Here is a 23,936-nt window from a genome sequence, read left to right on the forward strand (position 1 = left end):
TGGAAGACAAAAAGGTTCTCGTTCTACGCATGCGTGACATGGTACGAATGTCTCAAATAGAGACAGAGACACTCTATTCATCTCTGTCTGTCTCGCAAGAACGCGGATTTTGTTATCCTTCCATGTTGATTTACACAATTAAACACGACTCAATTTTCGTACAGTTTCCCCTAGCGAGTGTCGAGACCTGTTTATATGATCGTGGTATGTGTAAGTGATTAATTTATGTAGTTTCCGATAGTGATTTGAAAGAAACGGCGATACTTACATAAATATAATCTACTTAATAAATAACAGTAGAACTATTTAATAATAAAACTAAAATAGTAATGTTAAGAGTACTTGATATTTTTTTTTAAGATAATAATTTACCGATAAGGTTATGTTTACGATATATTAAAACAAATTAAAATTTCAAATCATTCTTATGATTCATACCCAAGAATCTTTACATATTATATTGCGCTTAATTTTTTGTAATCCGAGAGTAAAATAAATCTTGAATCGTAAATCTTGTATTACATAAGGAAATAAACGCACGGAAATTTTATTAATACTTTAAGACAATATATGTATGATATTGAATTGGAACACGTAATAATATAATAAAGGTCTTTAAGAACAACTCATCATGTAATATTGAAATATTTACTTGTGATACATAAAGTCTTTCGACATAATCAAGGAAAAAGAAAGTATAAAATTATGTCGACTTTAACGCGCATGCGACTTATGAATGGTGGGGGAATACTACGGGGAAAGATATTCCATATTTTCGATCGAAGAAGTATATCTGCTCCTGCTTTAAAAAAGAACAAAATGGTAAGATTATTATAATAAATTTATAACATTATATATTGCAGAACGTATTATTGTTGTTAATATTTTATGAAAATTAAAATATTTAACCTACAGGAATATGTGCGTGTATCAATTGGAAATTTTATAAGTAATCCGCGAACATTAATTTGAAATCTTTATGATAAATTTCGATCTTCTGTTTCATATTATTGAAATTGATGTTTAACTCTGTTTGCAAATTTTTATCGTTTTAAACAAATGAATAATATGTAAAAGCATATATTATTTGTATACTTACACATGAGACATCGTCATTTTTGGGCGTAACAAGTGGTTGAGATCTATTGCATACAAATTGTAATTTTTCATAATTAAAAAGGCAGCAGTTACGAAAAAAATTATTATTAATCAGTTAAAAAGTAAATTTTATATTTATGCAGAAAATTTATTTTTCCGGATTATATACTATTGCGAAATAAGGAGCGATTGAAGCATTGATCTGACATTCCTGTTACTAATATCGTCAGGGAAAACTTTTTGCTTAATTAAAATTGTTTTAAATAGCAATGAATTTTATTAAAAGATTATGTTTATGTAGTTTTGTGATTAAAATTTGAATAAACTTATTACTTGACAAATATATTAAATAGTAATTTAAATTAAACTTAATACATTTTTTAAAAATATATCTTATTTTTAGGGAAAACTTACTCAAGAAGAACGAGAAAAGGATTTAAAACCATTGTTATCTAATGGTTGGTCTGTGCAACAAAATAGGGATGCTATTTATAAGGAATTTTTATTCAAAAACTTTAATCAAGTGTGTTTCACTTTAAAAATTAATCTTTTGTGATATATATCACTTTATACTATATTTTTAATGTTATAGATAAGTTATATATTTTTTACATATTTATGTTGACAGGCATTTGGTTTTATGACAAAAGTTGCATTGCAAGCAGAAAAAATGGATCATCACCCTGAATGGTTCAATGTTTACAACAAAGTAAACATTACTTTGTCTTCTCATGATGTAAATGGTTTATCACAGAGAGATGTAAAACTTGCATCTTTCATAGACAAGGCTGCTAAAGTGGGAGAAAACTAAATATTAATTTACAGGATAATTTTTAAATAATTACAATGGATGAATGATATGTTTCTATGATAATAATGTTAATAATGTTCTAGAATTTTTTGATGTTATAAAAATTATATTACATACATATAAATGCTGTAGGTATATTTGTTTCATATTTGTTTTATACTATGACTTCTATAAATAAATACATTTTATTTAATTCAAATTACTTGTAGAATTAATTTGTATTCGTTATGCTATCACAATTTATATATTATCTAGAACAATGAAAATGGATTTTTATAACTATTATTTAAATAATGCAATAAATTATTTAAAGACAAATAATTTATTTCTGAATAATTTATGATAAAGAGAATTTCAAAACATCTAAGTTAACATATTCATGATCTAATCAAAATATGTAGTAATTAGGAAATTATTCTAATCAAAATATATAACAAAGGAATTATTCTTCATCAGAGGCAGGTATGGTTCGTGGGGGTGTTTTGCCAATTGCCCAAGCATCTTTCACAGCTCTTGAAACCCCAGGACCGTTATTTATGAGTACAAACAGACCACACAGTGTAACTGCTGAGATCATAAGCAATGTAAAGTGCAGAATTTTTGGCACTACAGGTCCAACAACACTAGGACGTGCATAGTCTGTAATAACAGCTTCCAAACCCCTATATAATATGTGTTACAATATAATAAAAACACATTAAATCTATATAAAAATAAAGAAATAAAAATATTCTGCAGTATGCAAAAAATCATATGTGGTGTGATATCAATAATTTTTTAAAATGAATAATTACCAATGTGAGTGCATTACGACTAATACAGACATTATACCATCAAGAATTGGATTTTCTGCTATTAAAGCAGCAGGTATCAAAATTGGTAGTGCTGTTGAAACAACTCTTTCCATGACCCACAAACGTACATGATCACCTGTGGGTGTACTTGCGTTGCGGCTTATTTGTGTACCTAAAGTGGTAGTTGCTGGGAACTAAAACATATTTACAATAAAATATATATCACAGAAAAGAACTTATAACATAAATATTTGAAATAAATGTTATAACACCAATACCTTTGTTAAGCAATTGGTTTTATTGATAGTTGTACCATAATTTAAACATTGTCTAACGTTGGCAAGACTACTAGATGTTCTACCAAATTGAGGTAGTTTGCAAGAATTTGCAAAAAGATTAGATTTTGAAAGTAATTCTGTAAAAATAAAAATGATATGATTTGTATTCTAATTTGGATTGTCTGTATAAAGATTAAATGTTTAATCGAATATTTAGAATATACTAAAAATTATATTAATTTTACATATTCATAAATCACAAGTAATGATCTAATTATCTTATATTATGTATACAGATTTTGTATTTTAGTTTATAATAATACATTATATCAAATAATATCACAATGATTAAAGATATAGAAAAATTTGTTCGATAAGGTTATGTCAATGTCATTCAAAATAGTAAAAATTACATAAATCAAAACAATTTATATATCTTTTCATGTTTCAAACCCCACTTACCTAGTTGTTTAACCTTATGAATGATGGTGGGAGATACTACTTTCTTTAAAATCATTTTGTTATTGTAAAATACAAGACTTTTAAATCTGCACTTGTTTGTAGAGAACGGTGAACTATGAACTCCTCTTTAATTTTTTATGACAATTAAATATTACGATTCTAATCTCCTATAAAAGTATGTGTGTATAATTATAGAGATGAATTTTCTGTATCGATTATTTTCACCTCGACTATTTCGTTCGACTTATCGAATGATTGCAACGATCATTTAATTTGATCTGAATATTTTGATTACGTATAATGTAAGTTGACAACAAATAATTTGTAAAGTGAAATGTTTTTATTATAATAAAATGTTTTACAAAAATAATTTTGTTCTCTTATACTTTTACTTCTACATTAAGTTTAGTTGAATACAAACAATTTTATTAGTTTATATTTATTATAAATATATATTAATATATATACTCTTTTTTGTAATAATATCTTTTATAACAATATATATACTCTTTTTTGTAATAATATCTTTTATAATATTTAATTAATCAGAAAATTACAAGATACTTGAAATTATCTGAAAATTGTTCCTGGTTGAGAAACACTGCTTCGAAACACGTTATTTACCAGGTTATAGTCTTGTACTTGCAAATAACATTTCGTTTCTGATATTATACTTATGTTGAATTTTTAAGTGAGAAAATAAAATTTGAAAAAATTTGACAAACAAATTATTAAATGCAATGTCTGAAACAGTAATTAAAAATACCGATTCTGGAAACAACTTGAATCATAATATTAAACAAGAATTTGCACAAGAATGTACGTCTGAAAAACATAAAAAAAATTTTAGAAAAGATAATAAATGGAGCGGTGATTACAGAAAAAATAGAGGATCGTATAACAGTGGTAAGCTTTCAGAAGAAACATATTTTAAATATCATTTTTGCGAAACCAATCCTTTCACGTTTGAAATTTTTTTAAAGGATTCCGAAATAATAATTTTGGCAATAAACCTTTTAAACGTAATTTTAATAATTGGTCGAATTTCCAATCAAATGGAAAAAGAAAGAAATTGAAAGTTGGAAACAGGCTAAAGGAATGCGATGTTGGAATTACAGAGTTTATAGGAAATGATGGATTTTTTGGTGTTATTAAAGAAAGATATACAGATTTTCATGTTAACGAAATTGCTCTTGATGGACAAATCGCTAAATTAACAAATCAAGACATTCCATCAGATGGAGAAGATGACAAAAATTTACAAGACTTAAGAAAGATGATATCGGATACTCTTTGGGATCAACTACAGAAATTAAAAGAATCAGAAGAATCTACCATAGAAATTGATGTAACGGACATGGATAAGGATCAGCGTAGAGCAATTCACAGAATTGCTACGACAATGAAGAATATTATTAGCCAAACTATAGATAAGGAAAATAAAAAGATCATGATGATTTTACCAAATAAAAATAATAGCAGTGCTGGTATGTTATATCCATTTTCAATTCAAAATGTATTATTATTGATTTATATATGACACATTTTGCCCTCAGGTCGTAACTTCCGGAGAGATAAACGGGTAGATTGGAAAAAGCGAGGAGAATATTGTTACTTTTTGTTACACAAAGTGAATATGGATACAATGGATGCTCTGAATCAATTAGCCATGAATTTACATTTAAGGCCAAATAATTTTAGTTATGCTGGAACAAAGGATCGTAGAGCATGGACTACTCAATGGGTTAGTGTCAGGAAAGTTTTACCCACAGATATATTAAGAGCAGCAAAAAATGTACGTGGAGCATATGTAGGAAACTTTAAATTTGAAACAGAATCTTTGAAACTAGGCATGTTGAATGGTAATTCCTTTAGAATTGCTTTGAGAAACGTCAGTGGAACAGATGAGCAAATTGAAAAAACCATGATTTCTTTGAGAGATCATGGATTTATAAATTACTATGGTCTGCAAAGATTTGGTACTGTAGCTACTATTCCAACTTATGAAATAGGCAAAGCTTTACTTCAAGGTAATTCTCTTAATTTAATTTACACAACAATTTAACTTTTCTAATTTTGTGCAAACTTTGTCTAATATAAGAGTATATATTTTGTATTGTACAAAAAATAGGTAAATGGAACGAAGCGATCAATTTAATTTTGAAGCCTAGAGAAGAAGAACAGGACGAAGACTTGGTAGAAGCTAGAAAAATATATGAAAAAACTAAAGATGCAAGTGCTGCATATAACAGGATTAGAAGATACGATAAAATAGAGGCTACACTTTTAAAGGGTCTTAGTATATCTGGTATTCATAATCCTCAAGGTGCTTTGGATTCAATACCCAGGAATGCTCGCTTAATGTATATTCACGCCTATCAAAGTTTTGTATGGAATTATATGGTATCAAGAAGGATAAAAGAATTTGGAAGAAATCCTATAGTAGGGGATTTAGTATATGGAAAAAATGTAAAACATAATGATAATGAAGGAGAATTTGTTTATGATAATGGAAGCGAACTTGCAACTGAAGGTAATGAAGAACCTATTAAAAAAATAAGTAGACTTGAAAGCGAAATGGATGTAGACGTAAAGATCGAGAAATCTTCTGAAGCATCTGAAGAATTATCAAATACTTTGGTAGAAGAAGTAACAGGTGCTGCAGAATGTTGTCTTAAAATAGATGAGAGTACACAGCAAAGTGGAACTACTAATGAAAAAGATGAAAGCGATGATTCATATAATCTTCCTATGGTAAAAATTCTTGAAGAAGAAGATTTATCAAATTATACTTTGGCAGATGTATTAATGCCTCTAGTTGGCTGGAAAGTTACATACCCACCTTATGCTAAACCATGGTTTGATGAGTTTTTAGCAAAAGATGGATTAACTACTGACTTGAGACAGAAGAATAAGTAAGTTACCAAAAATGAATTTTCGACCTATTATTTTTGTGTTATAATATTTTTTATGTTTTATATCTATTTAATTTTAGAAAATATAATTTGGGAGGTGCCTATAGAAGGATATTGCAAATTCCTTCAAATTTATCTTGGAACATCGCGCATTATTCGGAGAAACATAGCGATCTTATTATGTGCGATATGGACGAAATGAGGAGGTCATCAGCTCCAAAAAATGATCCAAGTATAATCTTTCACCGCTATATTTTTCCATTTTTCAGCGTACATTAAGATATTTTTATTTTTTATTAAAAGCTAATAAATATGCGTGAAATTTTCCAATTTTTCAGAGGGGCAATATAAAGCTTTAATAATAGAAATGTCTTTAAAATCTTCTACATATGCAACTATGGCGTTGCGTGAAATTTTAAAATCTGATACTTCACCGCAAGCACAAGCTGCTCATTCTGCTGCATGTAACATGGAGGTAGAGAATTCAAGCACTTTGAAAGATCTTGCAGAGAGCGAAAATACTAGTATCTGAAGCAATATAAAGCTGTGATAACTTCCTTGTACGATTAAATAAAATATGAAAACCACTATTCCTATTAAAATGTAATTTAAAATATTTGATGACATATAAGTCATTTTGACGTATAAGTTCATTTTACTTCTATCTCATTTCCATATAAACAGATAAAAATGTTTAGTGACAAAGAAATACATTTTATTTTTATCTTAAGTAGGAGTGCATTTTGTTTCGATTATTTTTACATTTTTCAAATGTGAAATGATTTCAAAAATGAAATAATATTGTTTTTATTTTTACATATATACACATAATGAAGTACAATAAACTTTGAAATATTCAACATCTGTGTATTTCTTTAAAAATGTATCTCAATTTTATAAACTGAAAGGTGTGGTATCATCTACTTTAAAGCTTAAAATAGGGAGGAAGCATCTTCGAAATCGATCTTTCACGATAATGTTGCGATGTACATAGTATATATAAATCGGGGTATTGTCACGTGTGGTCGATGAAGAAGCGATTTGTAATGATTCCGAGGAGACTTCTATAGCGTTAATATCCTCTCAGGTGACAAACGAGGGAATGACGCTGCAGGACGTCCGGCGTCCCGATGCCATACGACAAATTATCTCACCTCCGCTCTGGCCGAATACCGTGAAAAATCGCCGATATCGTGACGAAGCGTTACTGTTCAAAAACGTATCGTTCTATTGGGATAATTAAGCGTTATTTTAGTTTAATCTCATTATACAGCATCTTCTTATAATAAATATTAACACACGGACGGAATTATTGAAGTTATTAGAAATTTAAAGTTGTTACATTGCAATTAATAAAACACAATGTGAAAATAAATAAAAGTGTTATCGGATTGCAATATGTTACTGTAGTTTAATAAATAAATTGTAAGGCATTGAATATCAATTGATTAATCTTGTAATTATAGATTCAATAATGTAAATGTTTGATTGGAATACATTGTTTTTTTGAAAATATTTAATGCCAAGAAGGAAGAATTTTAAGCCAGACGTACAATTATGATTGAGCAAATGCTTCAAACGTTAGGAAATATTTCTTGGAATATTTTTTAAACATGCTTATTGTAGGAAATGTGGTTTGTTGCATGACTTTTACTTTGCGCGAGAATGCGGTGTCATTCGAACATCTTTGGTACTGGTTGGCACTATAGAATAATAGGAAGCACAATATGGAGTGACAATATGTTATTTAACTATTAACTATATTGTAGTATTCTTCCTACGTAGCAAGTTTAAGAGATAGCTTTTATTTTCTCCTCTCAAATAATGCAGATCATGGAAGTACATGTAGAGTATTTAATTCTTAATATGAAAATTCTTGCGATTTTTCGATATCATGAAATAAATTACCAAATCGTTTATTGATAGCAAACAATCGAATAATAAAAAGTTATAGTCACAAAAGACCATCAATTTCTTAAATACTTCATTTTTTGTAAAAGTACGAAAATTAAATTATAATTTATTACATAATTATATATCAAGTTCACTAGAAGATATTTTGAAGTATTTTATATCATCGTGATGCTGTGTATGTAATAAAAAGATGTATCAAACTCCGCCCCCCTGAAGAAACACCGCCCTCCCGACATGCGCCTTCGTCGCCGCAACCCTCTTTCTCACCTGTAATCGCTTGCATATGTTTGGAGCAGCGACCACCTAATTCGAATTTACCCTTCTTCATGTTTGGATTCTTCGACGAGGTGCGGGAAATTTTATTGTTGGTGTTATACGTGAATTTTTTCCAGATATCGTCGCCCTTAAGAAAGATTTTAAAGAAAGTTTGTAATGTCTGGTAAGAGTGGAATACAATTAAATAAGTAACATTTTTAGATTAGAAACAACTTTAAATTTCTCAACCACGAGAGGAAATTTTTAACACGTCATCTTCGACTTTTAATAAATCTCTTAAAGCGTATCGCGCAAATTAAAATAAGTTTTGCTTTTCATTTTGTTCGATTAATGTTTTGTTATTTTATCGTTGAATGAAACAGTGTGCAGCGTAGCGCAAGATGCGCCGTTAGATTTGAGTTGTCGCAATCCCGAAAGAAAAACGAATTTGTTAAATTCTTCGAAATTTCAAAGATGTTTACCTTGTCAAACGTGTGGCAAAAATTTTGACAGACCTTCCTTGCTCAAAAGGCATTTACGTACCCATACAGGTCAGTGTTAATTTACTTTGTTAATTATATTACAGAAACTCGAATATAGTAATTGGAATTTTAATTTCACTCGGATGAAGTATTCTTACAATTTTATCATAAGTAACATAGATCATAGATTTAGAATTAAGATATTTAAAAAATAGACAATTTTTATTGGAATAAAATTAAATTTCAAAGAAATGACAAATTACGCTCATTAATAGGTGAAAAGCCACATGGTTGCGCCGTCTGTGGAAAAATGTTCAGTACAAGCAGCTCCTTGAACACACATGTCAGAATACACACCGGAGAACGGCCACACGAATGTCCAATGTGCGGAAAGCGTTTCACTGCTTCGTCAAATTTGTATTATCATCGAATGACACATTATAAGGTTTCTATTAGTCTTTGATATTTATTAATCTTCGTTTAGCCCTTTCAACTATGCATAAAGCGTGGCGAGTAAAATAAGCAAACAAGCGTACTTTTGTTTAATTTGCTGTTGCTTGTTGTAAACGATATCGCAATGTCTAATGTGTAATACTGACAGTAAAATGCAATATGCAGGAAAAACCGCATAAATGCAACGAATGCGGACGTTCTTTTCCAACCCCTGGTGATTTAAGAGCTCATGGGTATTCTCACAGTGGTAACTGGCCGATGCGATGCTCGGTTTGCAATCGAGGATTTTGTAAACCTGGAGCTCTACATCATCACATGCAAGTGCACAGTGGTAATTAATATTAATTAGACATGGCGAAATGTAAGAACTAACAACCGATGGATCTTTGACAGTCTGTGAACGATATCATAGAATAGGAGTAATTTTTTCTTTTCGAAAATAATAATTTCTCATTTATAAAAATAAATTCACATGCTTTAAAACGTTTGTATGAAGGTATATATATATTGTAATTGTTCGTCTTTTGGTATCTTTATATCTTAATCGATGCTTCGAGCTTTTATCGAAAGATTAAGCTTGTTATGCTAAATTATCTGTGATATCCATTTCATAGAATAAAATAAGAGCTGAATCGTTGATTTCTTTTCAGGAAACAGGCCATATCGTTGTAACATATGCAAGAAACAATTTGCCATGATAAATAATTTACGATCGCACGAGCAGTCTCACGATCTCGATCTGCCAATTCGAAATAGCACCGCTAATTCTTCAAACGCAGAAAACGAAATATCGATTAATGCGTTTACTTTTGAGGAAGTAAACAGGAACCATTTACAACTTTCCGCGATTTATTCTTGGACTTCTTGGATACCTTTTCATTATCCCAAGTAATTAAATTAATCGAAGTGTACGATACGTTGAACACATAGTATAAATATAGGCTGTAAGCAAATCTTATCTGTGTAATAAATCAAACGAGCACATCTACGTATGCCCGAAATTAGATCGTCACCGATTATTATTATCGTTATTAATTTCGATTCGCCTTCAACGTAACGTTTATCTTTTAATAAGCTGGCTTTACGATAATTATAATTAGACTACGAATTTGTACGCGTTCGTGGGAAATTTCAAGCTGCAAAAGATGCGCAAAGTGCACCTGATATACGAAATTCTATAAAATATCCAAAGTATAATTCTCGTTATAATATTTCGTATGTTAAACAATTTTCTACGCTTCGCCTTTTTAATTATCTTTATAAAAAGCACGCACTAATATCCACAGTCGAACTGTAATAACGAATTAGGGAAATATATTAATCGAGAAATTTCCAATTGCGTATCAGTATAAAATTTATTTTCTTCGTACAATTTCCCACGGAACATCATTACGCAGCGATCATCCTGGACACGGTTCATGATAACCGGCCTTTTAAGAAGACTAAAAGCTTCGTAAAAGTTTTCCGAGCAACGATTAGACTAAAACACGTATATCGTTCGAGTTATCCTGGCTATTGGAATATCGAACTTTGTGGTCAAGAATTGGTTCGTTTTGCAACTTCATCTCCTTGGACATCGATATATATTCCAATTCAACCAGCAACAACTCGTTTTCACCTGTTCTCAAATATGATGCAGGAACGTAGAGAGTGATTTGAGGACCAGCCACCGGCCAATATCGACCTAAATTGCGTCCGTTGACGAAAGCGACTCCCTTGCCCCAACCATCGGTGTTTAGATAAGTGTCCATCGGTTGGCCAGAGATTGAAAAGTTTCCTCGAAGTATAACTGGGCCATTGATAAGAGTTTTGCTTATGGATAGGGTGGATTCGATGTCGTCGAGAGGAGTAGACGGGACGCTATCCAGACGGAATCCAGTCATTTTCCAAGGGCCAAGGGAAATACCGTTTAGAGTTACCTCCGAGACACCCTAGTAGACAGAAGGAACATTCAACGAATAAGATAATACGCGAACTTATCGTTATTTTTATAGCTACGTAAGATCATCCTATTTTCTTCGCGATTTCTCATTCGAATAATGCGCTGTTCAAACGTTGGCGGCTCAGAGAAACGAATTCGATCGGCAGAAGTTCGGTTAAGCTAGCTTTAAAATTTGTTTCTCAGTGTCTAAGAAAAATCAGACTACCACGCGTTGATCCACTTCGATGCAATTGTGTCAAGGAACAATGAAATCGACTAGCTGACCTTATAATCGCGAAGTCCACTTCCATAGTTCAATCGTCCTTGGTTCTCGACCAGTAGCTTCAGTCTTCGTCCGTAAAGATCCTTTATATTTATATCGTAGATATTATCGGTACGGCTTAGAAATCCAACGAGATGATCGTCTACGTAGACCAACGCTCTGTCCCGAACCTTGGCGCGTAAAATCGCGGGATCCGGACGGCCACGTACTAGATCGGTCTCGTATAGTACCAGCCAATGAGGCAGTCCCAGTTTTTCGAACGTCAATGGGTTCGTTGCTTCGACCGTGATCGTTCCAAATAATTGTCGGGCACGAGGTTCGAATAATTGTAGAATTGGCACTAGAAGAACCGTACCGTAATCTCCTTTTGGAGATGGTGATGGAAGCGGCACGTTTGGCAATGGCAAATACTGTAGGAAAAAATCGATGCTATTTAACGAGATGTAAGAGTAACGTATACCACGATTTTTATATTTATTATTATTATAAATTGGGGGGGGGGGGGGGAAGACAAGAACGTTGTCCAGTTTCTTGAAGAATCGCGAATAATACCTTGGATATGACATTTCTGATCGCGAAGTACTTCGGCGTTGGATCACCAGCTTCGGTTAACGGAGCATCGTAATCGTAAGAGGTCAATTGCGGGTTGTATGCGTTGTGGCCACCGTTAGCACCTGTGGCATCGTGCGTTTGAGTTAGTATCTATGTACGTTATACAGCTGTCGAGGCTGTAGTCTTATCATATCGATGAGACGAAGAGTTTCTGAATATTAGGATTTATTATACAAGTATATGTCATGTACCGTGTATCGAACACGATACGATTAAATTTTTCAGTTAATAAACCGATAGTTCTCCCGTCCGTTGAGAAGGCTATCTAGGAATATTATGTAAATTTTCTTCTCGGAAAAGGAACTTGCAGATGTGACACATGTACCGAGAATTTTCTTTTTTATTTCTTTTTTGATATTTTTCAACGATTTGACGCGTGTTCTAGCCGTTTTTTTTTAAAGGAAAAATTGAAAAAAATTGTTCTCAATTTTTCGTTAGAATTAGAAAATTAGAAAAACTATACCAACCAGCGGTATAACCAAAATTTGTTCCACCGTAGAACATGTATATGTTAACAGAAGCACCCAAAGATAGCATTTCATCTAAGGTTTTCGTAACTGTTGCAGTTTGTACTCTTTGAAACGGTTCCCGCCAGTGTGACAACCATCCGGGATAAAATTCAGAATTTACTAAGGGACCCTAAAGAGAAACGAAACATAGCCATTTAACAAGAAAAAATGATTAAGAGTTATACAATCTGACCGACAAGTCGTTTAAAATGATAAATAGAAAAAGTAGAGCAATTGTTTCTCATTAGTATCTCGTTCGAATTAAGTTCTACTGATTTTACGTAAAAGCGTATTTCAAATACGTAAATCTAAACGCGTATTCTACGTTTTGAACACTGGCAACTGGCATATTACGAATGCCTCTGATCTTACTCGTAGGTTTTAACCTTACGTGATACAACACTTATAACGCGATGTAGCCTTGAAGGAGAATGTGCATATGTCGGTATACACTGCACACGTGTCTAACAACTGTTGCGTTATACACATTCGTTATATACATATATTTTTATATAAAGTCATATTTAAATAACGAGAGCAATAAATGTGTCACGAAACCTGTCGACAAATATTGTATAAAATTGGAGATAAATTTATTTTATACGTATATGCATGAAATTCAATCAAAATACTTGCTGTTATATCACCGATATTGTCAGTTCAATACGAAGTCTATTTAATTAAAAATTCACGTTTAATAATTGTAATTGTACGATTTTAATTATTCGTAGATACTTGCACGTGGCTGATACATGCGCATTATTTCAAAGTTTTTCGTCACGTTCGTGTTGGACCCAAAATCGACGGTGGCATAAACCTCTGGTACAAATCCGCAACGTAGCATATTCGGGTTTGATCCATCGGTCGAATACAGAAGTGCCTTCGTACCAATCTTCTGTCTCATTATGTCTCTAAGCCGAATTAAGTATTCCGTGTCACACGCGTAACTTCCATACTCGTTTTCCACCTAAAACATCATCGAAATTCCACGATCGCCACTATGATTTCGTTTTTAAGAAATTCGCAGTTCGACGATTGTTAATATATTTTTGCGAACCTATTTCGGAGTCTTACTACTTCTCTTCGCTTCACGCTGAATTATCGGACAAGTATTTTTTAGGAATTGTATCGCCAATCTTTCTTAAAAACGTTAGAGAGAAGTATATTTTGTTTCTTAGAAGAACTAAAAGTAACAAACGATGATATTTCGAGAGCGGACCAAAACGTGTTCTTTTCCGAATGAAGTATCATTGCGTTTAAAATGATAGTTATTTGTCACGAAAGTATCTTTTTCGTACCTGAACCATTATTATAGGTCCTCCATTTCCTCTTAGGTAGGGCTGAACTTTGTCCAATACTTCGTTTAAATATATTTCTACGTATTTCATGTATCCTGCAAAGCGGAAGGAGAACTTCGATTACGAGATAAATCTTAGAAATAACCTGCAGTTAAAAATCGTTAAAAATTCCCACGTGGATCGTTTGTGCGCAAATTTATGTCCGGTACTCGTCCTAGTAACCAGTATGGAAGTCCACCCTGAATATAAAACATATTATTTATTTTCATGAACGATGAAATAGAAAATGAAAAAATGCAACATTTTTCGAGAAATACTTACAAAATCTCTCTCCGCGCAGATGTAAGGGCCTGGCCTCAGAAGCACGAACAAACCTTCTTCCTGAGCGATGTTTATGAACTCTACTACATCCGCGTCACCTGTCCAATGCCATTCGTTTTCAGTCGGTTGATGAAGATTCCATTCCACGTATCTGCGGACAAAATCGCGAGAAGAATGTTCGCCTTCGAAATTAAAGCGGTAAGATATGAATGAGAAGCAAAAGCATCCAATATTGCAATTTTCGAACGATGAGAACGATTTAATCGTAAACTTTGACGTAGGAATAAATTAATTTGATTCGATTAGCGGTGTACCGATAATGAGAAAAAGATAACTCACGTTGAAACAGCGTTTAATCCGGCTGCTCTCATTTTTTTTAAACGATCTCTCCAATATTGCCTGGGCGTTCGGAAGTAATGAAAACTGCCGGATATGTATCGGAAGGGTTTTCCATCCAGCAGAAATTGGTTGTTCTCGTAATCGACCTCGAAGCTGAATCTCGACTGCGTATCCTGGAATTGCGAAATTACGAATCTGAGAATTTCTTCTCAAAATCGTCGCATATCTCTCTATTATTTCGTTGACCAACTTAAACGGTGCAAACACACTTATTCAATTACAGAGTGTGCCGCATTGCTACATCCACGTAAACTGCGTTTCCAAATCCAAACGAATTGTTCGATTGAAGGAACGCGTTGGACGACCGATGAAAAACAGAATATTTCATTAGTCGAGTTCACGCGATAGATCGATTCGCTAATATTTCAGAAGCATTTGGTAAAAATCTCGAAAGACTAAGCGACTATACTTCAATATGATACCTTAAATGTAATAAAACACCTGCTATTAGATTACTATTAAAAGGTGCATATATATCAGGCGTCGAGAAATACTCGATTTCGATTATTAGCGGTTTGAGCGTCATTTTCTTATAAAAATTGCAATGCTCGAACGAATAGTAATTTCCTTGTAAAAAAAAAAAAAAAAAAAAAAAAAAAATTGAAAAAGGAACAAAAGAATTGGTCGCGATCTCCTACTATAAAATACCTGTACAAAAATAATCAAAAAACATGATTTTAGATTCTAACTCCTTAAGACACAGTTAAAAGAAAAAAAAAAGAAACATTCGTAGAACAAATACAGCTACGATTTAAATTATACTTTGCTTTACATCTAAATCTTAAACTATTCTTGGAAACAAATATTTCTCACGATACTTACATTGTTTACGTGGATGTTCACCACTTCTCCCACAGCACTAGTCACTGCCAAGGTCAGTAAAACGGTCAACATCTTATCCGAATACGTTAGAACTTTGACTGTGTATCTATGTAAAACCTAAAACACTGTGTCTGCAAGCAGTTACATTCGTCGAACTATTATATATGGTCGAGTCGATTTTATCAATGAAATAATGTGTATAACCGCATTTATATTTATGGGACGCATCCTCGTCTTGTTAATAACGGAAAGCAAATAGCTGTTTATTATCGAACTGGAACCGAGCTAACGCAGAGGTTCGTCGTTACGTTCCAGTTTGTCGACGCGATTGGCTGCCTTTGCTGCGTAATGCGCACTCTGACCCGATCGAGGACAGGTCGAGATATCACTGGCCGATATAAGACGTGTCACGGACACTGTACTGACCGATACGGTGGCTTCAGGATGACTGCGGCCCGGATCGGCTGCCACCGGACACGCGAACGATCCGTTACGTGGCCGACAATGGGAACGAGACAGTGTTTTAGAACGGCTGTTCGATTGGGAAAAATCGTAATTTTTATTATTTTGTATTATTTAATTTTTACTTCTGTTACTTAGCATTTAAATCTCTAAAGATCCTTAATCGGAATATTATTTATTTGTATAAAAATTATTCGTATCCTATAAGCGAGCGTATATGTAACATGTATACGCATATACATAGAAATACTAATCGTCGTTATCCTAAAGAGTGCTTGGTAGCGGTCGGTATTTCTTCCTTTTGTAAAAAATGTTATTTAAATCGAATTGTTCGTAATTAAGCATTGCAATAAGATTATAAAAATTCGACGACACTTCCGAGTGTACGCATTGGCGAATAGTCGCTAATTAACAGAATTATCGAATGTTCGTAATTTGGCTTTTTAATAAAACTATATGGATTGATGCAGGTTGTTCGAAGCTTTACACCGCTACTTTGTCGTGGAAAAAATAAGCAGGTACAAAAGTATCGTTTATCTTGATATATTGGTATCGTTTTATCGTTTATCGTTTATCTTGATATAATGTAAAATATTCTAATGAAATATTTCCGTTCTGAATATTTTTCAAACGAACCATTTTGGGTATTTATTATCGTAAATTCCATAAATCAAGTCGTTCAACAGCAGAGCGTCGCCGTTTATCTCATATATCATGTGATGAAATGACAAACATTTTACGCCTTTTTTCTTTACAACTATGGTCTTTATTACTTACATATGTTACACCAAGTCATCATTTTTCAACGAATATCTGAAAGATTTGACCGAAATACATGACGTAAGGTTTTCTTAATGATTGTTCAGCGCAAGTTTTTGTTGTAAATACTAATAAATTTTAATAATTCTTCCAATCTGTAACTATATCGCGATATAGTTAACGGTATACTCTTTTCTTTTAAACGATAACTCTTTTAACGGTTCTGTATTATTAAAAATAGAAATCAACGTTTAAAGAATGTTTATGTCATTCTATCAGGGATCTTTTGCACACAATTCTGGCAATATTATTAGAGAAATTTTACAAGTCACAAGTTGCCAGTTAAAAACGTTAGTAAATTCCTTTTATCTGTTAGATCTCTTTATGTATTTATATAAATCATTAGTACCTACCAATAGATGTTTCGCATAATCCACAAGTTGACTCTGTTACACAAGGAACGAGTTTCATAATAAAACAAATGAAATCTTTGCAAATAAATATTCAAATTAGAAATTATCTGATTGTACGTAAAATCATGAAATTATAAAAGCCAATTCTGTAACCTGTAACTAGTTCTTTATCGATTCACCGATATTGTTAATTAGTAAATTATTCGACGAGAGAACCCAAGTAACTTTTAACGAATAATAATACAATTTTACTACACGTCGGTATCGACGTACATATTTCTTCACCTCTACTAATCATTTCTAATTTATTCCTACTATAGGAGATTCCGGTTTTACATTGGTATTTGGTTGAACCGATGGCACTGCTTCTGAAGCGAGTGTATTATATATTTCCGCATCTCCTAAAGTAGCAGACTTATCAACTTTTGAATTTGTTTGTTTGCTGCTACTATTAGGTAATCTATTAATAATATCCAAGATACTATCTGTATTATTACTGTTTTTATCAAGTACAACTATGTAAGAATCCGATACAGTGCCATTGACATCAGTAAGAATGATTTCTAGTTGCAGAGTTTGCAATTCGGTTGTTGATGCTACTTTTGTAACGGTATCGGTAGCTTGGACGATGGATGGTTCTGTTTGAGTATTTTCCGAAGTTGTAGCTTCGCTAGGACTTGAATCTATTTCGCCGACACTGGTCGTTGATTCTTCGTTAATTTCCAAAATACCACTGCTAGTACTACTATTATTATACATATCATTGATACTATCATTAGTAGGAACTCTTTTGGATTGAACGCTCCGCGTTTCGGTCGATTGTCCTGTTTCAGATACGCTAGACTCTTCAGTTTGGGAGGGAGACAATGTTGTTCGCGCGCTTTTTAAAGTTGTGGATTCAGTAGCACTTGAATCTGTCTGCACATCATTTTCGTTGGTAGACGTTTCTTCGTTACTTACAGCAGCGTCCGTTTCACCTGTTACCACACGATTACTGCTCGATGCATCGACGTTACTATCAGCTATTGTTGTTTCTGATACCGAAGGTGATTCTTCAGTTGCAACTTCTGTACCTGCAGTAGTAGAAGCTTCGCTTCTTGGAGAAGACGTATCTATTTCTCCTCCTGCTGTTGTCGATTCATTAGCGGTAGAACCTGTTGATCCACCAGCGCTGGACTCCGTCGTTTCGCTATTGGTGCTCCTTGATGTTCCACTATCAGCACCGGTTGATGTTTCGCTATCTGTACCATCGTTAACAACAATCGTAGCGTTCAAATCGCTTGATGTATCGGCAGGTTCGTCGGTAGCAACCGTTTCAGTTCGAGCACCGGACGCTTCAACCGACTGTTCTGTTTCGGATTGACCACTGGACGTTTCAGTTTGAGAGGAAGATGCCGATGTTCGTGCGTTTTCTACAGTCGTGGATTCGGTAACAGTCGAGTCTGTTTGCCCGTTACTTTCATCGATAGACGTTTCTTCGTTACTTAGAGTTGTCTCCGTTTCAGTTGTTTCGCCTATGTTGCTCGATGTATCGATCTTATTGTCAGTTTGGGTAGTTCCTGGCTTTAAAGACGATTCTTCAGTTGCAAGTCCTCCATCTGAATCGGTAGAAGTTTCACTCTCTCCTCTTGCGGTTACTGATTCACTGCTATTAGAATTTGTTTCGCTATCAACGCTGATAGATGTTCCATCATTCTCTGTACCATTAATAACAATAATCGTAATGTTCGAACCATCTAATGCGCTAGGAGATTCGTCGATAGAAGCTGTCCGAGTATCCGCTGTTTCAGTCGATCGTTCTGTTCCACTTACGATAGATTGGTCAGTTTGAGAGGGAGATATCCTCTGCACGCTTCTCGTAGTAGACTTACTATCGTTCGAATTTATTGTTTCAGCATTTGAATCTGTTTGCCGACTAGTACCAGCGATTAAATTATCGCTGTCCGAACTTTTATTGGCACTGTCATCAGTCACAGTGATAACATTGGGATTTTTGCCAGTGACGGTAATAGCGTTGGCACTGTCGTCACTAAGATTGGTTTCCGCTTGTGTACTTGATGTTTCATTGCCTTGTTTTTCTCCTGTTACAGTTGAACCATTGGCTCGAGAACTAGCCGCTGTTGTTTCTTCGCTTTCTGTTGCGATGGATCCATCGTCGTTTGAATCTGTTTGTCGACTAGAACTGCTAGTTGATCTTCCGCTATTGTCCGAAGTACCCTTTGTATTATTTGTATTTTCCGCATTACTCGTCGTTTCTGAATCGGAGTTCCATGCTTCAGTCACCTGTACTGTTTGCGTCGCGCTAGAACTTTCTTCAGCTTGAGAAACGGAAGCTGCTTCTGTATCTGACGTCGAAGACTCGCTGGCACTTGGTTTCGTTTGCTCATTGAAACTGTTTGTACTCGTTTCATCACCATTGGTAATTACACGAGTTGTTTCCGACTCCTGATTTGGTGTTTCGATCTCCTGCTGTCCATCTGTAACATTAGAAGTTTCAGGTTGCCAAGATGATGCTGTTTGCTCGTCATTCGACGCTGCAGCATGATCGCCCTTACTGCCAGTGGATCTTCCACTATTACTTGAAACATCGTTTGTATCAGTTGTAACATCTACGTTATTCGATACACCAGCACTATCATCGCTGGGAGTAGCTTTCAGCTTCAAAGTCGATGCTTCATTTGTCTGTCCAGAATTTTCTGTTTGAGGAGCAGGCGATGTCGTTTCCTTAGCCTTCGATGTTGAAGATTCAGTGGTATTTGAATCTGTTTGTGCTTCTGCACTGTCAGTAGGTTTACCACTGTCATCTACGTTACTCGAAACATTGACGCTGCTATTGGTAGTAGTAGCTTCTGACTTGGTACGTGAAGTCGTAGACGTTTGTATTTCTTCATTCCTCAATGTACTAGACTCGCTAGCACTAGCATCTGTCTGTTTGTTGGTATCGGTGGATGTTACACCGTTGCCTGTTTCGGCTGTAACGCTGCCATTGTTAACTGGTTTGACAGTCGACGATTCAATAGCCTGTTGTCTTCGTGTTACTTCAGAATCTTTTGTTCGAGATACCGATGTTACTTCACCCGATGTCGCTGATCGACTAACACTCGAATCTCCCGATTCGCCAGCATCAGTGGTAGATTCTTCGTTTGAAGCGTTGTTTGATGCTTTAGACGGCGGTCCAGTTTGCGAAGTCGATTTTCTCGATTCACTCGTGTCACTGCCGGGCGCTGAGCTCTTACTCGAAGCGTCGTTTGGTTTATCCGTATTATTATCATTGCTGGATGAATTATCACTGACAACTGTTTCAGATTTGGAGCTAGAGGCTTCAGTTGTCTGCTCATTTTCTGAGATCCTGGACGCTCCAGTTTGTGAAGGTAATTGAGAAGTTGTCTGTTGACCTCGTGACTCTGTTTGTCGACCCCCTGAAGTTGTTTGTCGAGATGATGCTACAGTTGATGATTCGTTAATATTCGAATCCTCTGATCCGCTGGCATCACCGCTAGCTGGTGAACTTTCACCTAAAGAGTTATTTGGTCTAATCGTGGCACGATCATTGCCGGATGGAGCGTCATTAATAGCTGTTTTTGATTTAGAACTGGAAGGTTCAGTTGTACGTTGATTTTCTGATTCTCTAGAAGCTTCGCTTTGTGAAGCTGATTGAGAAGTTGTCTTTTGGGATTTTGATGTTGCAGATTCGTGAACGTTTGAGTCCCCTGATTCGTTCGCAGCATCCTCGGAATTTCCAGCGTTTGCGTTTCCTGTCTGTGAAGAAAATCATCGTTACTTAGTCGCGTATTTATTATCGTGTATTGTGAATGTACCTGCTTATTGCTATCACTAAAGGTCTATATCACTAAGCTATTGCTTGCTTGTCTTATTACCTCGGTGTTGCCCGAAATCCTGATTCCTCCTTCAACTACAACTGATCCTGAGCTTGAACCAGATTCTATCACTACTTCCTGTCCACCCGTTGAAATAACTTTATGTTGTCGAAAAGTAGAGTTTGTTGCTTGTCCGTTACCAGTTGCTTCAGCTGTGTTTGTCTTGTCTTTACCGGGTAATTTTTCTTCCTTATCGGAACCATTGTCTCCGTCAACATTCATGTCTTGTTCATCGTCTGTTTACGAAATTAAAATGATTAATTTTATACTGAGCGTAAAGCAATAATATTAATAATAATAATATTGATAATACTAATAATAATATTAATAATATTAATAATAATAATATAATAGCAATAATATTAATAATATTAATAATAATAATAAATTAATTATGTATATAAATATAAACGTTACCCGTTACATTGACAGTTTCTGTTTCTTTCCAAAGTCCACTGCCATTGATTACTTTATCAATCGTTTTGATCACAGTTTTAGCTTGTTTCGAGTCTTCACCAGGTTGTGAATTACCTTCGATTAAAACTTTTATTTCAAAACCACTTTCATTTTCTATCTCTACAGACTTATTAACTTTATTTTCGTCAGACGACAGGAGACGAATCAACGATAGATCTGTTACAAAAATAAATTCATCTTTCGTAGACAAATAATCTCTTACACATTTCCTTATTTGATCTTCATGCTGATCGCTATCTTCTAATATATTACAAATGCTCATTAATTTATCTGTATGTAAATTTTTCTTTGCTTTTATTATTTTCTTCTTCAAGTCTATCTTTCTCTTCCATTCCAAATACCTACGTCTGTTCCATTCGTACAGTTTCCCGTATTGAACGTTCGTTTTATAATGTTTAAGTATATGTTTTATTTCCTTGTAGTTCTTCTTTTTATTCAATGATTTTTTTAAATATTCCTTGAAATCTTCTTCGCTGGAAGACGAATCGCTGCTAGACTCTGACGAAGAACTGGAACTTGAACTTTTATCACCGTCATTTCCCTGCGAATCATCTTTCTTTTTTCTATCTATGGAATTAGATTCACGGCGTTTCTGGTGTTTCTTATTAGATTTATCAGAGGAACTGGCAGAACTCGAGTCGGAGGAATCGCTTTCATCCGTTAAACTCCACGATTCGGGAGAACTTTTTTCAAGACGATCCTTTTTACGACGACGATTTCCATCAGATTTCCGCTTATGAGAGTCTTGTTCGCGAGAATATTCTTCGTCAGAGTTCCTTTTACGAATACGCAGTTCGCCAGACTTTTTCTCCACAGATTCTTCCTCGTTTGAATTTTTCTGTCGGGTGTCCTTCTTCCTAAATAAGATCAGTTCGCTTTGCTCGGAATTGGATTTGTCCGATGAATCAGACTTGTTTTTTGTATGTAGTAGGTTTAAGGGAATGGAATGTTTTTCATGCTTTTTATTGCTGTGTTTCACGTCACGATGTTTCGAGTTTCGAAGAAGCCATTGCAGATAGTCAGAGTTCGACGCACTCTTTTCTGTATTCGAATTGTGCAGCCATGTGAGTGGATTCTCTTCCTCGAGGTTTCGTTCTCTTTTGAGCTTTCTGATCGCGGAAAGCCATTCTGATTTGTCGAAAGGAGCGCCATAGACATAAACGACCGAAGAGACGAGGAGGATATTGACGATGACTGTCGATGGTAAGAAAACATTATTTTTTATTGATACTTTGGACGATATTATTTTTTTATACAAAAGAAGCTAATTTTTGCTAACTCTGTTTATTGAATGGAAAAATTATTTAGATGTCTGATAGATATAAAAATAAATTTCTAATTAATTTAGGATACTTTTTTCACCCATTCGAATAATATTTAATTTCTCAGCGTTACCTTTCATTTTTTTGGAACTTTTATTAGATACAATTCTCGACGACACGTTGACACTCTCTCTTTACTGATAGGCTACATTTTTCGAGGTCCTTTTATACAGTCGCCGCCAGATAAATTTTTCTTATCACGAAAAATTTATGGCTATTATTACGATGATTCATCTCATTTCTCATGTAATACTTTGCCGTACCATAAACAATCGTTATGCGCTAAAAAAGAAGGTATCCGAAATCCTTCATACGTAACTTCCACGTCGATTCCTGGAATGGTAAATTAAATAAGATTTATCGCGATGATGTGGCAGTCACACTCGAATCTCTGTGTTATAAATATAATATATAATTTTATTATTTTCAATCAAACTCGATGAAAAGATGCTATCGTTTATGATGGAAGATACCATGAAAAATTATTAACTGTAGAATTTAATTAAATTTAATTCACAGATATTCAATTTTGTAATAATTTGAAGATATACGATTTACAACTAAAAGGACTACGTTCGTTTCTTATCAATGGCTGTTTATTAGGTACACGCGTGAGAAGATTATTTATAGGTCGATGCATTTATTCGGAGATATTGACAGGTTGCAATGATACAGGCGTCGAAGGAGGAGAACGTTGCACGGTTACATAATACTCCTCTTATTTTTATTTAAATTACAATACTTATGAGATTTAAGAGTATAATTACAATGTTTCCCAAAATTAATTTCAGCATCAAAATACAAGAAACGAATACAAGATACGAGACTCCAAATAAATTGACCATCGACCAACGTGAATCAACGTTATTTCCTACACAGGATCTGTTGACTCTTTCGAGGAAAATGATGCTATTTTTTTAAAACTAAAATTAACTATGTTTAAGCCTGTCGACAAAGCGTTAACAAGCGAGCTGTGAGAGCAGAGTCGAAAGTGACGG

At 34.0% G+C, this 23,936-nt stretch overlaps 6 protein-coding genes across 7 annotated transcripts; 3 read left to right on the plus strand and 3 right to left on the minus strand.

Annotated features, from left to right (window-relative positions):
* Positions 1-71: 71 nt before the first annotated feature.
* On the plus strand, positions 72-2,108 carry LOC126871005 (probable pterin-4-alpha-carbinolamine dehydratase). 2 transcript variants are annotated; one of them, XM_050629334.1, is made up of 3 exons: positions 72-204; positions 1,502-1,621; positions 1,727-2,108. In XM_050629334.1, the coding sequence occupies exons 1-3, from the start codon at positions 196-198 to the stop codon at positions 1,907-1,909; spliced, it is 312 nt and encodes a 103-aa protein (XP_050485291.1). In that variant the 5' UTR covers positions 72-195; the 3' UTR covers positions 1,910-2,108. The 2 variants fall into 2 exon arrangements, with proteins under 2 accessions (XP_050485291.1, XP_050485288.1); XM_050629331.1 differs by lacking the exon at positions 72-204 and adding an exon at positions 211-822.
* Positions 2,109-2,212: 104 nt separating this feature from the next.
* On the minus strand, positions 2,213-3,679 carry LOC126871004 (succinate dehydrogenase [ubiquinone] cytochrome b small subunit, mitochondrial). Its single transcript, XM_050629330.1, has 4 exons — positions 3,444-3,679; positions 2,982-3,118; positions 2,704-2,897; positions 2,213-2,571 (listed from the first exon to the last, which is right to left on the minus strand). The coding sequence occupies exons 1-4, from the start codon at positions 3,496-3,498 to the stop codon at positions 2,352-2,354; spliced, it is 606 nt and encodes a 201-aa protein (XP_050485287.1). The 5' UTR covers positions 3,499-3,679; the 3' UTR covers positions 2,213-2,351.
* A 343-nt stretch (positions 3,680-4,022) lies between these two features.
* Positions 4,023-7,218, plus strand: LOC126870983 (pseudouridylate synthase 7 homolog). Its single transcript, XM_050629278.1, has 6 exons — positions 4,023-4,349; positions 4,427-4,930; positions 5,000-5,473; positions 5,575-6,358; positions 6,439-6,590; positions 6,697-7,218. The coding sequence occupies exons 1-6, from the start codon at positions 4,184-4,186 to the stop codon at positions 6,888-6,890; spliced, it is 2,274 nt and encodes a 757-aa protein (XP_050485235.1). The 5' UTR covers positions 4,023-4,183; the 3' UTR covers positions 6,891-7,218.
* A 1,676-nt stretch (positions 7,219-8,894) lies between these two features.
* Positions 8,895-9,888, plus strand: LOC126871300 (zinc finger protein 239-like; the record flags this gene model as incomplete). Its single annotated transcript, XM_050629936.1, has 3 exons — positions 8,895-9,078; positions 9,285-9,454; positions 9,628-9,888. Coding segments are annotated over 3 exons (528 nt in total), but the record flags the coding sequence as incomplete, so codon positions are not given.
* Positions 9,889-10,798: 910 nt separating this feature from the next.
* On the minus strand, positions 10,799-16,082 carry LOC126870984 (beta-galactosidase-like). The gene is made up of 10 exons (XM_050629279.1): positions 15,628-16,082; positions 14,746-14,918; positions 14,407-14,557; positions 14,261-14,324; positions 14,086-14,180; positions 13,527-13,754; positions 12,746-12,917; positions 12,219-12,340; positions 11,669-12,076; positions 10,799-11,393 (listed from the first exon to the last, which is right to left on the minus strand). Exons 1-10 carry the CDS (start codon positions 15,697-15,699, stop codon positions 10,938-10,940), a joined length of 1,941 nt encoding a protein of 646 aa, XP_050485236.1. The 5' UTR covers positions 15,700-16,082; the 3' UTR covers positions 10,799-10,937.
* A 539-nt stretch (positions 16,083-16,621) lies between these two features.
* LOC126871301 (dentin sialophosphoprotein-like) lies at positions 16,622-23,018 on the minus strand. Its single transcript, XM_050629938.1, has 4 exons — positions 23,012-23,018; positions 21,557-22,810; positions 21,140-21,375; positions 16,622-21,020 (listed from the first exon to the last, which is right to left on the minus strand). Exons 1-4 carry the CDS (start codon positions 23,016-23,018, stop codon positions 17,562-17,564), a joined length of 4,956 nt encoding a protein of 1,651 aa, XP_050485895.1. The 3' UTR covers positions 16,622-17,561.
* Positions 23,019-23,936: the final 918 nt, after the last annotated feature.

Source organism: Bombus huntii, chromosome 11, assembly GCF_024542735.1.
Source record: "Bombus huntii isolate Logan2020A chromosome 11, iyBomHunt1.1, whole genome shotgun sequence".
NCBI lineage: Eukaryota > Metazoa > Arthropoda > Insecta > Hymenoptera > Apidae > Bombus > Bombus huntii.

What these genes read in the sequence shown, in the direction of transcription:
- LOC126870984 (XM_050629279.1), bottom strand. Translation starts at nt 15,699, where the DNA reads ATGTTGACCGTTTTACTGACCTTGGCAGTGACTAGTGCTGTGGGAGAA. An exon ending in GGATTAAACGCTGTTTCAAC is followed by an intron (nt 14,558 to 14,745) that starts GTGAGTTATCTT and finishes TTTTGTCCGCAG; the next exon opens with ATACGTGGAATGGAATCTTC. An exon ending in TCAGAAATGTCATATCCAAG is followed by an intron (nt 12,077 to 12,218) that starts GTATTATTCGCG and finishes TTTTTCCTACAG; the next exon opens with TATTTGCCATTGCCAAACGT.
- LOC126871004 (XM_050629330.1), bottom strand. Translation starts at nt 3,498, where the DNA reads ATGATTTTAAAGAAAGTAGTATCTCCCACCATCATTCATAAGGTTAAA. An exon ending in TCATAAGGTTAAACAACTAG is followed by an intron (nt 3,119 to 3,443) that starts GTAAGTGGGGTT and finishes TTATTTTTACAG; the next exon opens with AATTACTTTCAAAATCTAAT. An exon ending in AAACCAATTGCTTAACAAAG is followed by an intron (nt 2,898 to 2,981) that starts GTATTGGTGTTA and finishes AATATGTTTTAG; the next exon opens with TTCCCAGCAACTACCACTTT.
- LOC126871301 (XM_050629938.1), bottom strand. An exon ending in AGAAACTGTCAATGTAACGG is followed by an intron (nt 21,376 to 21,556) that starts GTAACGTTTATA and finishes TTTCGTAAACAG; the next exon opens with ACGATGAACAAGACATGAAT. An exon ending in GGATTTCGGGCAACACCGAG is followed by an intron (nt 21,021 to 21,139) that starts GTAATAAGACAA and finishes TTTTCTTCACAG; the next exon opens with ACAGGAAACGCAAACGCTGG.
- LOC126870983 (XM_050629278.1), top strand. Translation starts at nt 4,184, where the DNA reads ATGTCTGAAACAGTAATTAAAAATACCGATTCTGGAAACAACTTGAAT. An exon ending in TAGAGGATCGTATAACAGTG is followed by an intron (nt 4,350 to 4,426) that starts GTAAGCTTTCAG and finishes ATTTTTTTAAAG; the next exon opens with GATTCCGAAATAATAATTTT. An exon ending in AGCTCCAAAAAATGATCCAA is followed by an intron (nt 6,591 to 6,696) that starts GTATAATCTTTC and finishes CCAATTTTTCAG; the next exon opens with AGGGGCAATATAAAGCTTTA.
- LOC126871005 (XM_050629331.1), top strand. Translation starts at nt 706, where the DNA reads ATGTCGACTTTAACGCGCATGCGACTTATGAATGGTGGGGGAATACTA. An exon ending in CTTTAAAAAAGAACAAAATG is followed by an intron (nt 823 to 1,501) that starts GTAAGATTATTA and finishes TCTTATTTTTAG; the next exon opens with GGAAAACTTACTCAAGAAGA. An exon ending in TATTCAAAAACTTTAATCAA is followed by an intron (nt 1,622 to 1,726) that starts GTGTGTTTCACT and finishes TTATGTTGACAG; the next exon opens with GCATTTGGTTTTATGACAAA.